The sequence below is a fragment of the Medicago sativa genome, chromosome 8 (genome assembly GCF_051527215.1).
Source record: "Medicago sativa cultivar Bolivia chromosome 8, Bolivia_mono, whole genome shotgun sequence".
In the NCBI taxonomy this organism is placed as follows: Eukaryota; Viridiplantae; Streptophyta; class Magnoliopsida; order Fabales; family Fabaceae; genus Medicago; species Medicago sativa.
In genome coordinates this window covers 68498137-68515515 of record NC_140756.1, presented here as the reverse complement: position 1 = coordinate 68515515, position 17379 = coordinate 68498137, and the positions used below count along the sequence as shown (strand labels likewise).

Sequence of the window (17379 nt, the reverse complement as noted above, 5' to 3'; positions counted from 1 at the left end):
GTGTAATTCTATAAGTTGTAGAGACCGGTTTATGCATTACTATATTTCCTAATATGGATGTCAAAGACATTTAAGGAAATAATATATTTTCTCCTGGAAAATTGGGAAGACCATATATTCATTGGATAATGCTACTTATAGCGAGAACTTTTATCACGACCCTGTAGCGAATGACGTGTCCTTCTCTATTGCCACCGATTTTCTTTAATTCATTTATGTTTTCTTCTCTCTCATCATCCTTTCATCTTTCATCCCAACAACTATTATTTTCTCTCTGCATCCTCCTCTTGTCTTCTTCCAATATTTACTTTCAATTTCCTCTTGTTCTTTCCAAATCTCTCTCTCTCTCTCTCTCTCTCTCTCTCTCTCTCTCAATTTGCTGTGTTGAGTTGGAAATAGCATCAGTAAAAGCTGAGACGGTGGATGCATGTGCAGAGATTAACAACCTCTTCTAAATCTGATGAACCATGATGCTTCCATGCTTCTAAGACTTGTTCAAACAATTGATTCTCTATCTCCTTCAATGAGTCACACGAGTTCATGTTTCTCAGCACAAACTACAAGTTGCATGTTTTATACTCAACTCTGTCCAAAGAAGCGGAAGTGGAGAACAGGAACTTGTGCAGTTGTGTTCACAGCAGAAAAGAGCAAACACTATTTTTTCATTATTTGATTGTCTATAAAAATAATGAAAAATTGCTGAAACAACACGTTCGTGAAATTCCGCGAATTTTCCTTTCGCGATATATAGCACTACTCATATTCATTTTGGTCTGCTGATTGTTTAGCCTGTGAAGAAAAGCCCATTCAGAATCTTGGCTATATAAAGGAAGACTCAAGACCTAATTCTTCACTGAAGTCATCATTTAAAAAAGTGTCCTTGTTGCTTGTGAGCCACTCTTGTATCACCTTGATAATAGAGTAGATTGTTAGTTGAGTTGTAAGTTTTGAATCACTCGTAAGCTTTTAAGCAAGAGTGGATTCTGTCTTTCACGTCTCCATTTATGTTATAATTGTTGAGTCAATCACTGGATTGTGGTTGAGAGGAAGTGAGAGGGAGATCTCATATCTAAGAGAGTCTTAGATAGAAATTACACAGATAGTGATTAGGTGCGAAGTTAGTAGATTGGATATAGTTTTTATGCATGCTTCAAACTAATACTATTATAGCGAATTTTCTTCCTGACTTGGTAGCCCCCAGACGTAGGTGACGTTGCACCTAATTGAGTTAACAAATATCTTGTGTTCTTCCTTCTCTGCACTTTACTTTATTATTGTTCATTATTTATTTGTGTTAAAGTATTTGTGTTGTCACGATGTCTTGACATTGTACTCGACATTCCGCGTGTTTTGACATCGTGCTCGACATCTTTTACTGTGTGCCAGAATTTCACCAATTATAAATAGAAGGGTAATTTCGTATGTTGTTTAATTAATTAAAAAAAATGAGAAATGTTAATTTGTGCCCTTAAGACACACGTTAATGAGTTAAAAGTAGAAATATTTGGTTGTAATCAATACATTTGAATTTAATTTTTTACTTTTTATTAATTGAATGCATAAAATTTAAAAGAATGTTTCTATTTTTGAGTTACTTAACATTGCCAGAATTTCACCAATTATAAATAGAAGGGTAATTTCGTATGTTATTTAATTAATTAAAAAAATGAAAAATGTTAATTTGTGCCCTTAAGACACACGTTAATGAGTTAAAAGTAGAAATATTTGGTTGTAATCAATACATTTGAATTTAATTTTTTACTTTTTATTAATTGAATGCATAAAATTTAAAAAAATGTTTCTATTTTTGAGTTACTTAACATGTGTCTTTAGCGTACAAGTTAGCATTACCCAAAAATAATTTGTTCATAACATCTGCTAATCGTTCTTAGCTATAAACCATTGTCCCAGGTATAACAAGTTCTCTCTACGGTTGTCGTCGAATTAGGGGTACTTTTCCTTGTCTTTTATTTCTCTTGATAAAGCCCCTGAAAGCCTTTTTTTTTTTATGATGGGTAAATAATCAAATAAATACTGTATACTGATAAAGCCAATAGGAATACTGTATACTAAAATAATGGTTTTTTTAGTCAAATAAATAGTGTATACAGACAAAGGCAATAGGAATTTTCTGATTATTCAAAAAACTCGTTTGAACAAGGTTGTTTGTTTAGAAGAAAAAAATAAAGGAAACATTTATAATGATAAAAGTGGGTGCAAATAACTAGCAAGGTGGGTGTAGAATAATTTGGTAAAACTTATAAAAGTTGATATCAATAATTTGAGAAATGATATTTTGACAACCACTTTTTGACAACTTTTGGATAACTTTCTCTCTCATACTTACATGATGTTGTTATTCTCTCTTCCTTTTTCTCTCTCCATTGTTTTTGACCAATAAGAAGTGAGAAAAACAAGGTTGTTAACAAAGTTGTCATCAAATGGATGTCAAAATATCATTACTCCAATAATTTAGTGGGTGTAGATTGTTATTTTTTTCAATCCACGGGTGTAGATTGTTAACTTACTCTTTAATGATTTTAGGTAGATGTAGGTTGCTAATTTACTATTTAGCTTTTAGGTGTGTGTAAATTAGTATGTATGTATATATATATATATATATATATATATATATATATATATATATATATATATATATATATATATATATATATCAAAGTCAATTAAATCCATAGTTTTACATTGTGCCTTTGGGATTTGAATTCTCTCCATTGAAAATTTTCTCAAGTTTTCTCCATTGAAATCTCAACCATCGAATATGAGAGAGAAAATGAGTGTTAAATTATAAAGAAAAGTGGTTAGTGGGTTTTAATGGTGGAGATTAAAAATGGAGAAAACTTGAGAAAATTTTCAATGGAGAGGATCCAAATCCGTACCTTTGATATTTAGACAATTGATTAATACAATCATAATTTAAGTTACAATATTTCAAACGCCTCTAAAATCTTACATTGTTGTAATAAATTGTGTTGTGCAAACACAATTTTAAACCATGATATTCAGGCATTTTACTTCTTGCTCTTTATGAGAGGAAATTATAAACATAAAAATGTGTTACCCGTGACACTAGTGAAATAAAATGTGTCCTTAAAAACAAACAATTGAGCTCGAGTGGTTAATGAACTCCAACAAAGGACAGATCGTTTCGAAGAATGGAGTTCAATTTTCTAGATGAACCAGTTATTGATCATGTTATTCTTCTCAAATTACAATAGAACCCCTAAAAAAAACATAGTTTGGGACACACCAAATAAATAAATAATATTAGTAACGTGTGGTTTGTCACGGAATACATTTTAACACACTATTATATTGATTAAAATACGAGTCCCATCAAATTTATATGGGATTTGTATGATTTTAGGGCCCCACATAAATTTCATTAATAAAAGATACGTGATTGAAACACTTCTCTTAATAGAATGACTTATCTGTGTAGTTTTGGTGGGCTATCTTCCTACAAAACCAGCTTCGTTCATTCACTTTAAGCACACAAAAAATAAAAAAGCTTTTGTAAGTTAAAGCTCACTTACAAAAAGAAAGATAACTATATGCTTATACACACATCAAATGGCACCCTCTTACTGTGTGAAGGAGAACAAAGAGTGTGTGAAATGGGTTGAGACATACTTCAAAGACTGTCTTTGCAATTTGAGAGATGACATATCATTCAGTTTGGGACTCATGAGTTTAGTATCATGGGGAGTTGCTGAAATTCCTCAGATAATCACCATTTTTCGCAACAAGTCAAGCCATGGAATTTCCCTTGCCTTTCTCCTTACTTGGGTAGCAGGGTTAGTCGAATATTCATTATATATATATATATATATATATATATATATATATATATATATACTCTCTTTTTTAGTTATGCATTTAATGAACAGTTCATCAACTTTTTTTCACATTCTAATATGTATTTATCTAGCAAAATTCATTGGATCGTGTTAGTTTGCCTAACTCTTATGTAGCACCGACATTTCATATTAAAGACGTGTCTGATGTCTAATATGTGTAGACGCTTGATACCCACATGATACAAAAAAATGTAGCTACGTTACATTTAATTTTTTTCCGATTATTATCTGATGTTCATGTCTGTGTCCGTGTTCGATACTTTATTAGTTATAATTTGTTCAAACTTTAAAGAATCTTGATATTGATGCAGAGACATATGCAACTTGGTGGGTTGCCTCCTAGAACCAGCTACGGTAAGTGACTCTGAACCAAATGCATCCATATATTATTTGTTATATTGCATTGCAGGGCGGTCCATAGAGAGAGCAGCTAGCTGCCCTGACATTGGATTGGGTGGCTTTTGTTTCTCTGCTTTCATAATGTTTAGTTATGTATCATCCACTGAATGAATATCATAATAATAATGTTATGCACCATAAACCAATTTTTTCTTTATTATGTGATATATTGCGAACTTAATTACTTTATTTGGTTATGCTCTTTTGTCTTTTTCTTGTTTTGTGATTGATATGGATGGGTCGTGGACGTATCGTATGGGTACATGCAGCTGCCTACACAGTTTTACACAGCTCTGGTAATTTTTAATTTTTTTTAGGGTTTAGGGTTTTTTTTACACAGCTCTGGTAATTAATTCCAAACATTATATATATATGTATATATATATATATATATATATATATATATATATATATATATATATATATATTGTTCTTTGTACATTATTTATAATTTATATATCGTTAAAAAAAATTAAATGATTGTTGCGAATAGTACAAAACCATGAGTATATATATAATTATACAAATAATTTCATAATATCATTATTTATTTAAGGGATAAGTATGTGATTCGTCCCTGCAAATAGGGGTCGCTTAAAATTTCGTCCCTGCAATCGCTAATCCTTTTTTTTTGCCCCTGCAAAGTTTAATCAGTTAAAAATTCGTCCTTTGACCCAGTTAATCACTGCCACGTCAGCAATTTACCAAAAATGGCATGGGAATTGACGAAAATACCCCTGGCTTATTTTTTTCCTTAAAAAAAATTTCAAAATTTTGAAATTTTTTTTTAAATTAAAAAAAATCTGAAAAAATAATTAAAAATCATAAAAAATTTCGGACAAAAAAATGTTAAAATTAAAACTGAAATTTTTCGGAGAAAAAATTGTAAAAAAAAATTTGGGAAAAATCTGCAAAAAAAAACTTTTTTGAAGGAAAAAAAAAGCCAGGGGTATTTTCGTCAATTCTCATGCCATTTTTGGTAAATTGCTGATGTGCCAGTGATTAACTGGGTCAAAGGACGAATTTTTAACTGATTAAACTTTGCAGGGGCAAAAAAAAAGGATTAGCGATTGCAGGGACGAAATTTTAAACGACCCCTATTTGCAAGGACGAATCACATACTTAACCCTTTATTTAATAGTTGTACAAAACCGAATTGTTGATGATTTAGATTTTGAGACAGAGATTCCATCCATGACACATGCAAGAGATGGTTAATGGATAGAAAACAGAGTGAATGTCCTATAGTACATTAGACCTTCATTCCCTAGGCAATCTTGCTGGCTATGCTTGGTTGGTGTAGTGCAACTTCATATCTTGAAATTTTGTTATTCATGGCTACATTTAAATATAAGAAAAGAAATAAAATTAACATATAGTACTAGGACTTAATTAGCAGTTACATATACACGTGAAAAATCTTGATCAGCAGTTTCATTTGCAAATTACTATTATGAGAAATGTTAACATGTAACCTTAAGTTACGAAAATTGCAACCTTGATACTGTGATTAATTGCAGCTTTATGCAAGCACTACAATCATATTACTACTACAAATCATATACTATGATCACATCCTCAGATGGTGCAAACGTCGTCAGAATGCTAAGAGTAAACTGGTACATTTCCAATTTCATTGATTTCTCATAAATTTCATACTTAAAACCTATGAAGCAAATATACTACTCTGATTATACGTGTTTGACACTTGACATGACATTGACCCAAATGATTACATAGAATATTATGTCATTTTCTTAAACATTATGCTTCATAGCTTGAAATTAAATATCAAGTTTTTCCATAAACATATGATTAATAATACACTCTTACCCTTGTTAGTTACTTCTACAATTGTATTATCTTACAGGATAATGAAGAAGATAAAAGACCCTTGAATCCAAAACCAAGTCAAGAGTACTCTGGGATTGCAATACCTAATGGCACACAAAAAGAAGCATCTCGAGGGGAGTACTACTACATGTACGAACCTATATTTTCCACAAAATTAGATATTTCCATGCCATATCACATACAATGAATTACTTTCAATTATGAAAAATACTTAGTTAGTCACAAATATTTAGACACTCTATTTGGACACATTCTCATACTTTAAGTAAAGTTAGAAAGAGAAAAGAAAAAAGTAATATGTATTTTTAAAACAATTAAAAAAATATGTATTTTTGTATGTCAGAATTGCGCTCAAATGCTTGTGACCATGCAAGACTCCCTTCTTGATTTTTAAATAATTCAGGTCAGCAAGATCGCTAGCTGGGAGTGCAACTCCACCGTCGTTTACCCATCTAAGAGCTGCTAAAAGTGGTCCTTCAGCCTTGGAATTCATCCATGATTCCTCTTCTGATGATGAAGCATCTCAAGTTACGTCTAACATCTCTACAACCAAGCCTTGGTCCATACCACGTTCTGTAGATGTGAGTCTCTCACTTGTTTACCTCAATCATGCTACTTGTGTTGTGAGGATCATATAATGACAAATAAAATCCTGACTACTAAGGCATGGGCAGTAGTTTTAAGAAATTAAATCAAATATTTTCTTAAAAAGTGTGTATAAAAATATCAAATACAAATTAAAACCTAAACTGGGACTTCTGATTGAAAGTGTGTCGTATTCAAAACTGATACGACACCGACACACATATCTACCTTTAATTATTTCATTTCCTTAAATTATTTTCAATGTTGATGTGTCCCTGTCGTGTTAGGCCTCCATATCTATGTGAATGCTAGTTTGTAGATTAAAACATTAATAAAATAGAAAATGATATTTTCATTACAAAATTTACTTAATTAATTCAAGCTTTTTAGAGTATTGTTTAGCATGACCCAAAAAGAAATAGGGAATTATTTATGACAATTACTGCTTGGAGTAGACGGAATATTTTATATTTTTTGGTTTTTTGTGACAAATGTTGTATTTTAGTATGTTACAACCTTTGTCCCGATCTTCTGACACTAACACAAAACATTGTGTTTGTCTTATTTGCACCGTTTCAGGGACGTTATGGAACATTTCTAGCTACAGCCATTAACTTGCCATTGAAGGGTAATTCTATGAGATATGGATACATAGGATTTACTGGAATAAAACTCCTTAAGGTAGGATTAGTACACCTTAATTAATTCACACCTTCATTTGCATTTGCTAGTACTAATTAAATGTTCAATATGACAGGAGAATGATGCACATAGTACATATGGACAATATTTGGGATGGATCATGGCTGCTATATATACATGTAGTCGAATTCCTCAAATATGGTTGAACGTAAGTCTCAAACCTTAATTAATTTTGCTCTTTTTCATTTGGTTATTTTTTATTATGTGTTTATTCATTATTAATGATAAACTTTTGTTTAATTTTTAGATTAAAAGAGGTAGTGTAGAGGTAAATATCCTCAATCAAATCTTAAACATTTCTTTCCTTCTGTTTTATGAAATACATGTGTTGTATAAATAAGATTTATGTATGCTTAATTTCTCTTTATAGGGCTTAAATCCGTTCATGTTCGTTTTTGCACTGATTGCTAATACTTCTTACGTGGGAAGGTTCCAATCTATCTCCCTTGTACATACATAAATAAATTTGCATTATAGTTAATCCAAAATTAAGTGAAATTGTTGATCCTAATTAATTTTTTGTGTTGAATATGGATGCAGTATTCTTGTTCGTACAACCGAGTTTGAAAGCATCAAAGCAAATTTGCCATGGTTGTTGGATGCCACAGTTTGCGTGGCACTAGACATTTTTGTATCCTACCTATACATTCATATTTTTTTATATTATACAATCAAATTATTATTATTTTTGACAGGGTGTGCTCCCGGATTCGGATCCTCTCATGCCTTTTCTCTCATGTTATCCATTCTGCCTTAATCTCGATACATTTTCTAAAGTAATATTCCTCAACTATATGTGACAGATAATATCCCAGTACATTTACTATAGATACTTTCGCAGCAGAGAAGCAAGTGATGATGGAGAATACTTGAAGTAGAAACAAGTTGATCAATCTTGATTTATGTAGCTGTGATGTACTCATGTCAAATTAAAAAAATAATTTACAAAAATTGGGCCATTATAATGCTTTTTTTAGACTATTTAAGAAGAGTGTGTATGATATTGTTAGTGGCTATACTCTGAAATTGTTCAGTTGATCCAATCACATGAATAGCTGATGAGACTCTATGAGAGACCATAGTTTCTTTAGAAGTCTGAACTTCTTTAAAATACTACTCTTTTATCCCTCTCTTAATACTTCTTCCTCTCCAATATGTTTTCTCACGTTTCTTCTTCTACTCTGTATAAGAAAAAAATCCTTACTGAATTGTCCTATTTCTTCGTCTCCCGTGTTGTTACTTGTTACTTCATGAATCCTCTTGAATGTGTAATGTTACTTACTTTCTTGCTCTACATGGTTGAATTTATGCCATGTGTATTTTTTTAGTTGAAACTTTGCTATGTATGTCGTATCTGGAGTGAGGATGTGTGATGATTGTCGTCGGAAACAGTGGCGGATCCAGGACCCTGGACCAGGGGTGCAAACATTTTCGTCTTATAAAATTTTGATTTTTTATTCTAATAAAAAAGTTTACACATTTTTGTCATCATTCGCCTACATAAATGATTTATTTATGCCAATATTACCAATTAAACTTATTCTTTTTTTGGTACAAATTATTCACTTATTCATATTTACCACTTAAAATTTGAATGAGTGATATTATCAATAACAGATACATATTGATCATAGGCATAGTCTTTAAAGATAGAGAGAAAACATGATAAAATATCTTGTATATTTCACTAATTAAGAATATATGTTATTTGGTACCATTTATTTTCACGTCTAACTCTGGTTTAGTGGCTAAGGATCAATGTTTGAGGTTATATATACCATGTTTAATTCTCACCGTAGTTATTTTGTAGAATGTTTTGCTTTTAATTTCATTTATAAATTAATAATTCAAAATAGCTGACGGTGCATGTACTTTGACTAGACCAATGTAAACTAGCATATTTGACAATAGTGTGTGCAATCAGCTTAAGAGTTGCAGCGACTATAGAAATGAGAATGCAATTGATGCAAATTAAAAAGTTGAGGGTGTGCAAAATTAGTAAAACTATGATTACTGGTGCAAATATAAAAATCTGAGGGTGTGCAACAGCATACCCTGGTTATAGGGTAGCTCCGCCCCTGGTCGGAAAAACAACATGGATCGGTGCCCATGGATGACAGTTGATAGAAGGTGAAATTGTCATAACGTGGGTAGCGACTGTGGCTGGGATATGGCCATCCAAGCCCCCTCACTACAAGAATTCCCCATATTACTAACAGATTCAATATTGCATAACTGACGGATTTAAACTTTTAGTAATTACTGGCAGAATAAGCCTTCAGTAAGAAAGAAAAAGCCCTCAATAACATTGATGGCGGAATAAACCCTCAATAATATAGATAATTGCGTTATTAAGAGATAAATCCGCCAGTAAAGTCATTGACGAATCTCTTTTGCATTACTGGCAGATCTGATCCGTCAATAATGATAGTGCAAGACATCTGCACATGCCAATGTATTACTGGTGCAAGGCATATCCTGCATCAAATTTCGGCTTGTTGTCGTAAATGAAGGGGGAATGAGATGTATGTGTGTTGTTTGTTATTGTAGACGCATTTGCAGTGAAGACGAAATTAGGTTGCATTTATACAGTAACGGGTTCAAACCTAACTATAGGATTTTCGACACCTCCAATAGTCAATGTGTAGGTGATGAAGAGAATCATGTAGTAGGTTCTTCAAGTAGTATTCGACATGTTCAATTTGAAATGATGGATAGTATGATAGTGAATGCTCTTGGAGTTAATGCTGGATTAGATGCTGAATATGATTATTTGCTTACAGGCGGATTTTTGTTTTCAAATATTGGCAAAATTAGTGCATTACTGGCAAATTCTAAATCCATAGGATTACTGGCGGATTTGGAAGGGTACTGGCGGATTCTTTATTCTGTCAGATCATTACTGATATATTTTTTCCGCTAATAATACATTGACATGTGCGGCTGTCTAATTGCACCATCATTATTGACGGATCGGATCCGCCAGTAATGCAAGGGAGATTCATCATTATCTGTATTATTGAGGATTTATTCTGTCATTAATGTTATTGAGGGATTTTTCTTTGTTACTGAAGGCTTATTCCTCCGGCAATTAATGAGGGTTTAAATTTGTTAATAATGCAATATTGAACCTGTCAGTAATATGGGGAATTATTGTAGTGTAATGCCAATGGATCATAAGAGATAGAGACATCACATCTCCAACCAATGTGAGACTATCACGCACACTTGAACTCAACAACATCCCTTCCCTATCAGGTATGAGTCTCCAAAATCGTATACTTGATCCAAACATAATGACCACAAGAGGGAGGGGGGTAGAGAGAGATCACATTTCAACCCAAAACCATAAGGTAAATCACATATCATCCAAAATTTTAAGGCATTAGGTATTTGAATCATCTTTCTCATATATCCAATATTTAGTTCATTCAGATATACTCAATGGAAACTATTATTCATACTTCAATCCAACACTATTTGACCTCAATTTGCATTGCTTGTGTTTTAATTGTGTTTAGTTTAGCGGTGGGTAATCGCCACTTTGGTTTTGAACCTTGAGTTTTAGAAGCTCCAATAGGTATCTTATGATCTACCATCATTTTTACCGTGATATTGGTGTTTTTCAAATTGACACACTAAAAAGACAAGATCTTATTGTAATTCGTGTATAGACATAAAGATAGACACACTAAAAAGACAAGATCTTATTGTAATTCGTGTATAGACATACTCCCTTCGTCCCGGATTAACTGGGCCAAAAGCTCATTTGACACGTATTAAGAAAAATGTATAAATGAAGAAGAGAGAAAAATAGTTTTAAGTGCACTTGTTAAGTATTGGTGCATTCTCCACTATCATAAATGTAAAGTGAAATATATTGAATTGAGAATGATGAAAGTAGTATTAATTAGAGTTATAAAAGGAAAAAATTAATTAATATTGTATTGAAAAGTGAAATGACCCAGTTATTTTGGGACACTATTTTTTTGCAAATGGCTCAGTTATTATGGGACGGAGGGAGTAAAGATTTAGACACTTCATTTTATCGCGAACACAAAAAAGAAAAAAATAGAAATAATAATAATTAAATAATTTTTATTTTAAAAATAATTATATATTGTTTTTTTTTTATGTGCGACTGAAAGAAGTATTCAAATTTGTGTTTCCGCACCAAATTTATTAAGATTGTACTAGTAATAATGTTGTACTTGAATTTACAAACGAGTAGTGTTGTACTTGATTTTGGTGTTTTCTCACTTCAATGATGTTGCACTTGAATTTACAAACAAGTGAAGCAGTGAAACAAAAAAAGATGTGTTCTATTCTACATGGGCAAATCAGATTCCCTGCGCTCATAATCATTTTTTAACGCATTCGGAACAATGATGGTCGTTGGATTGAAATTGAACTGTTTAAATTTTAATACAGATTTTGATCTTTCTTTTAAACTAAAAAATACCAAACTTAAAATTTAAATCGTCTTATCTCAACTTATTGATCACGTTTGCATGAAAAAATACTAAGCTGGAAATATTAATAACCCGGATCTCAATTCATCAACCACGGTTGCGTGAATGCTTCAAAAAATTGACCGGAGGGAATTACGGTCCCTGCATGAGTCATAAATGGACACGAATTCATATCCATGTTTGCATAAGGTGAACTGAACATCTTCAGCAGATCCATGAATTTAGGGGGTAAATTTCAAACAAAACGAGCAGCAATTAAGGGAGGAATACAAACATGCCGACAAGAAAATCAGAAGGATCCAAAAGCCATAATCCTAAAGCCATATTAGTCAACCACTCAATAAAAAGCAACTTAGTGAATGTGCAAGCTTTATTACTTTATGTAAATATCTCAGCACTTTTGCAAAATTAGTTACGAGCGTTAGTGCTTAAGCAATTACTTTAGTTGTTGCATGACAAGCAATTTTACTAGTTTAAACTTCAAATTTTTAATTACAATCATTTTGAACCTAGTCAAAACCTCCCCAAAGTAATGTTTGGCTTTGGCAAGACAAGTGAATGAGAGAGAAAAAAATGTTACTCTGTCGGTGATTCACATAGGCGAGGAAAATATGCTAAAATTATTATAAATAATTTTCTGCAATATTTTTGATAAAAGTACATGATAATTAAAATTTTCAATGAACAAATATAAAAACATGATTACTACCAAGACACTTTCTTCTATTATTTAAAATTTCAAGTATGTCTCACGATTTTTGAAAGGGTTCCTACCAAATTACATAGATTTTACATGAATGAAGTGAAACTCATTTAGAGTGTGTATTACTTGAATTTTTCATATGAAACACCTGAACTTATTATTATTATTTTTTTATGCGTTAGAAATTCACTTATAAGGTGAATAAATGACTTATTCGTGGTTCAAATCCTGGTCTTTGTATATATTATAGAATATCTCTGCCAATTGAGATAAACTCCTAAAAACACTCAAACTTATTAATCAACTAGAAAAAACTATATGGACCAAATAAATGTTAATAGCAATTAACAATTACGAAGTCAAGATTAACAAAGAAAGGTATATTTGAATATGCCATGTCTATGTATTTTAGAAATTGCAATCTATCCTGATGCTACAAATATAAAATTGTGCTAGTATATTTAAATGTGAATGTTGAACAATATATAAGTGAGAGAACTAAACTCATCTTCTCTCTAAGTTTTCTTTCTCCTTCATTCATTGAGGAAGGGGTTTTTAGGCCATTTTTTTACCTAGAATAACCCCTCTGCATCTTTTTCCTCTTTCTTTCAATTTAAATGAGTGGTTTTCACACATATCAAGTTTTTTATTTTGTGTTTTTTGTGATTTCATCGCCTGAGTGCGGTCTTGTGTTTCTTCGTCTTGTGTGGCGTTTGATTTCGCGTCTTGTTGTGGTGTTCGTTTGATTCCTATTGAAAGATCAATTTCAGTCAATCACAGATTCAATCAATGATTTGGCCGGCGTCGACGTTGCGGATCCAGAAACATGGGTATTTCGGTAACTTAGAATTTTTCATATTATTTGTAGGCATTTTGTCGTTGTATGCTATTAACTTGAGTATTGTGAGTTTGTTCGCAGATTCACCATTTAGGTTTTTAGCGATGTTGTATACGTATTCTATCAGTTTGAATGAATGAATATTGTTTTGTTTATGTCAAAAAAATAAATAAATAAGTGAGAGAACTCACTTAACTAATGTCTTAAAGTCTTAAGGTTTAGATTTATAATGTAGGGGACAGGATCCTCTCCAGTGAAATTCTCTGCAGTTTTCTGCAGTCTTTGATCTCAGCCATTAATTATACTCTCTCTCCATTTTTAATATTAAAACAAATTCTCTCACTTTTTTAATAAAGGGTTAGGATCCCACATGAGGAAAAAGCACTGGAGAGGATCCCCACCCATAATGTAGTGTCAAAGTTATTTGTATAGTTTCTATGAACTCTTCATGACCCGGACAAGATAAAAACTTGTAAAAAAATTGCAATACAAACAAAAGGAAATCAAAATTCAAAATCCACACAAACACTTTTTAAGAATATACTAAAACGTGTTTGACTCATTGTTAGTATTAGTAATAGTATACTATGAAGTGTGTGTAAGTCATTCACCTCAATAATAATAACAAAATGGTAAGATATATACCGTGTACAATATATCAAATGAGAAATGATATTTTGACAACCATTTTTTGACAACTTTTGGACAACTTTCTCTCTCATACTCACATGATGTTATCCTCTCTCTTCCTTTTTCTCTCTCCATTGTTTTTGACCAATAAGAAGTGAGAAAAACAAGGTTGTCAACAAAGTTGTCATCAAATGGATGTCAAAATATCATTACTCATATCAAATTATCAAACTATAAACGTACCTATATATGTTTAGATTTATTATTTGAATTCAAAACAAGAAAGAATTTCTGAATTTTGACGTCATTTACACCTCAAGAGCAAAACGTGTTTTAAGCAAATCATATGGAGCCCACAGAGCATCCAAAGGACAAGCCCTATTCCCATCAAGCCTGGCCCACGGCTTCCCTTTTCCACTCCAATGCAACAAACTCACCGGGCCTGGATGCAAATCCCGACAAAGCCCACGAAAATTATCACCGCCGAGCCCATGCTGATTCCACCGGTGATCCACCGGCGTAATCCTCCCCGCAAAAACCAACAAAAACGGCGGCAACGAACCAAGCTCATAGATTCTCATTCTTTTCTGCAACTCCATCCACTCCCTTATCATCGTCGTATAATCACCCTTACGCCACTGGTGAAGATCGATAACCATAACTCCGGTGTTGAAGTAACAAGCCTTACGTTCACGGTTGGCAAATGTGAGTGAAAGTGAAGGGTTTGACCAAAATGACGGAGTGAAATAGTTACTGAAATTTGCGTTGCAATACTCCGGTGCAGCGAGGATGGTGGTTGAACGGAGAGGTGTAGCGAAGAGTATTGCAATGTCGTCGACAAGGATTAAGTCGGAGTCAAGGTAAACAATTTTGGTTATACAGAGAGGGAGGAGGTCAGCTAAGTAGGTGCGGGCGTAGTTGAGCGGAGTATCAAGGGCGGAGCGGATGGAGGTGGAGATTAATCCGGCTACTGGACCGTCGTTGAAAGGGTATATTTGGTATTTTAGATAGGGAAATGAGTTGTTTATCGTTCGGTTCAGAATGGATACGGATGCGGATGTAATGAAATGGAAAACTATGTTTTCCGGACATGAAGTGTGTTGGAGTATGGAGAGGATTGCTGCCATGGAGCCACGGATGTAGGACACATCGAGTGTCATCGCCACATGTACGGCTGAAGTTGAGCATGTGTGATTGCTACGATGGGACGATTCAATATTTTTGCAGGTTTGAGAGTTGTAGAATTTTGGTGCTTCTTTGAAGTCTTGTTCAAGGATGGTAGTAGTGGTGCATAAGGTTTGTGTTAAAAAGAAAAGAAAGATACATAATAAAATTAATATTGTGAATCTCATTGGTGCTATATTGATGTAGGATACCAAAGTGTGATGTTAGTGAAATATATTTGAAGAGGTTGATAGAAGAAAGAGACAGAGAAAGGAATAGGTTGTGAGTGGAATTGTGGGAGAACACTACGTCGACGTACGTTTTCTGGGTGGTATTCAACCAACCTTAGTTAGTACAAAAACTACCAGCTAAAATCCAAGTCAATGATGAATGATTTTATGTTTTGTTTTCCATGTTTGAACGTATACGTTATACGTACTATATTCTTTTTATAATGTATTATTGTATTGTTATTATTACCAGTAGTATGATATTTTATCTTTAACTGTTTTCTTTATTCCTTAGGAAAGATTATTTTAGTGAATCTTTCTGTTTAATTTCTATTGAGCAAGCTATGTGGGAAAATAACGTGAATAAAGTCAAAGTCATATTTGCTTAATATAGAAAAATATAATAGTGATATGAAATGTTTCTTCCGAATTAATGACAATAAGAGCAACGACTTATTATTATAAAAAATGACATAAGAAAAAAATTACAATAATTTGTTATAAATAGGATAAAAAAAAAATCATCAACTTTACGTAAGAAAAAAATGACAATAATTTGTTATAAGATAGGATAAAAAAAAATTGGCTACAGAGGTTTGTTAACAAGAAAAATAGATAAAAATATAATAAAAAAGTATAATAATATGATATTTAAGATTTATTAAATTTTAAACAATTATTTCTTCTGCGAACCTACCATAATTAAGATTTTTGACCCAAAGGAGATTAATTATTGGGTCCACTATGAGATTAATTATTGAGTCGGAAGAGGAACATTTGATTATTTTATCATAGCTAGGGCTAGTTACCCTAGCTACCTTCTAAATGGACAACTTCAAAAATTGGATTCCTTTCTTTTAATTTTGATGGAGAGTCATACGGTAAACTCTCCCTACACCACGTTGATGAAAAATCGATTATTCGAAATATGTTTTCTTTTTGGGTGTGTTTAATATATAACTTTACAAACTAATCTAAGAGTGGACTCTTACCAGTTGAGAAGTTCTTCTAAACCTTTTTTTATCATTTTTATCTTTAATTTGGTTTGTGTGTGTTTCGATCATATGGAAAGAAAGAAATAGTCGAATCTTTAAGACTAGAGATGAATCCTTACATCATTTGGTGGATAGAGTCAAGCTTCTCTCATTTTGGTGATTAAAAATAAACAATATTACTTTTGTTTTTGATTATCATATGTGTGGCTTAACGCACTAACTTGTTTCGGTTTGGACTTTTAGCTTTCTTTGTTCTCTTATTTCGAATATGTAATTGCTTGTATTCTTCCTTGGCACTACTTGTGCCGGTTAGAATATTTAGTTTAATACACCCTCCGGTCACTATTATAAGCAAAAATTAATTTTTTAGATTCATTCAATTAATGATGTATGTGGTCTACATTATTTATAGAATAAACCTAAAATGTTGATTTTTGATTATAATAATGATCGGAAGGTGTATATTTTATTTTGACTTATTAAAAAAAAGTTATCCCGTTAATTTTTTTCAAGAGTTAAAATAACTTTTTATTTTTTTAGAACTGAATTGGATCTCATAGTGTTTCTTAGATATTAAAATGAGTCTATCCTCAATATTTTATCATATACGTGTCATCGTGATTATTGAAACCTAAAGATAATATTTGGGAAGGAAAACAAAAAAAAACTAATTGAGATAAATGTCCACTGGAGTCTTCAATTAAGGGAAGTAACCCTAATCAATAACCCAAGTTTTCACCTTTGAATATATTATGGGTCGACGTCAAGCTAGATCCCTATTCCCTAGTGCTGTTCTTTCAACTCATCCTATTGTCTCATTTAAATAAGAAATAGAGTTGTAATCTTAGTACATTTAAAGAGTAATTCATTTATTGTTATAAGCTACTCTATGAAAGTTCTCAACAAGAATATATACATTGTCTATGTCT

The 17379-nt window shown here is 32.2% G+C and overlaps 1 protein-coding gene and 1 pseudogene across 2 annotated transcripts; one reads left to right on the top strand and one right to left on the bottom strand.

The window, feature by feature from the left end:
- The first annotated feature begins 3438 nt into the window (after positions 1–3438).
- Positions 3439–8554, top strand: LOC146900885 (vacuolar arginine/histidine antiporter stm1-like). The gene is made up of 12 exons (XM_085735733.1): positions 3439–3815; positions 4190–4232; positions 4547–4573; positions 5798–5896; positions 6148–6260; positions 6535–6712; positions 7296–7397; positions 7474–7566; positions 7666–7686; positions 7789–7847; positions 7959–8049; positions 8222–8554. The coding sequence occupies exons 1-12, from the start codon at positions 3592–3594 to the stop codon at positions 8294–8296; spliced, it is 1125 nt and encodes a 374-aa protein (XP_085591859.1). The 5' UTR covers positions 3439–3591; the 3' UTR covers positions 8297–8554.
- A 5406-nt stretch (positions 8555–13960) lies between these two features.
- Positions 13961–15648, bottom strand: LOC146900884 (putative galacturonosyltransferase-like 2 pseudogene; annotated as a pseudogene). Its single transcript, XR_015022689.1, has one exon. The product of XR_015022689.1 is annotated as a putative galacturonosyltransferase-like 2 pseudogene (transcript).
- Positions 15649–17379: the final 1731 nt, after the last annotated feature.

Bases quoted from the DNA above. Each gene is read 5' to 3' on its own strand.
- LOC146900885 (XM_085735733.1), top strand. From the start codon at position 3,592: ATGGCACCCTCTTACTGTGTGAAGGAGAACAAAGAGTGTGTGAAATGG. The intron at 7,398-7,473 runs GTAGGATTAGTA...TCAATATGACAG, and splicing joins CTGGAATAAAACTCCTTAAG to GAGAATGATGCACATAGTAC. The intron at 7,567-7,665 runs GTAAGTCTCAAA...TTTAATTTTTAG, and splicing joins TTCCTCAAATATGGTTGAAC to ATTAAAAGAGGTAGTGTAGA.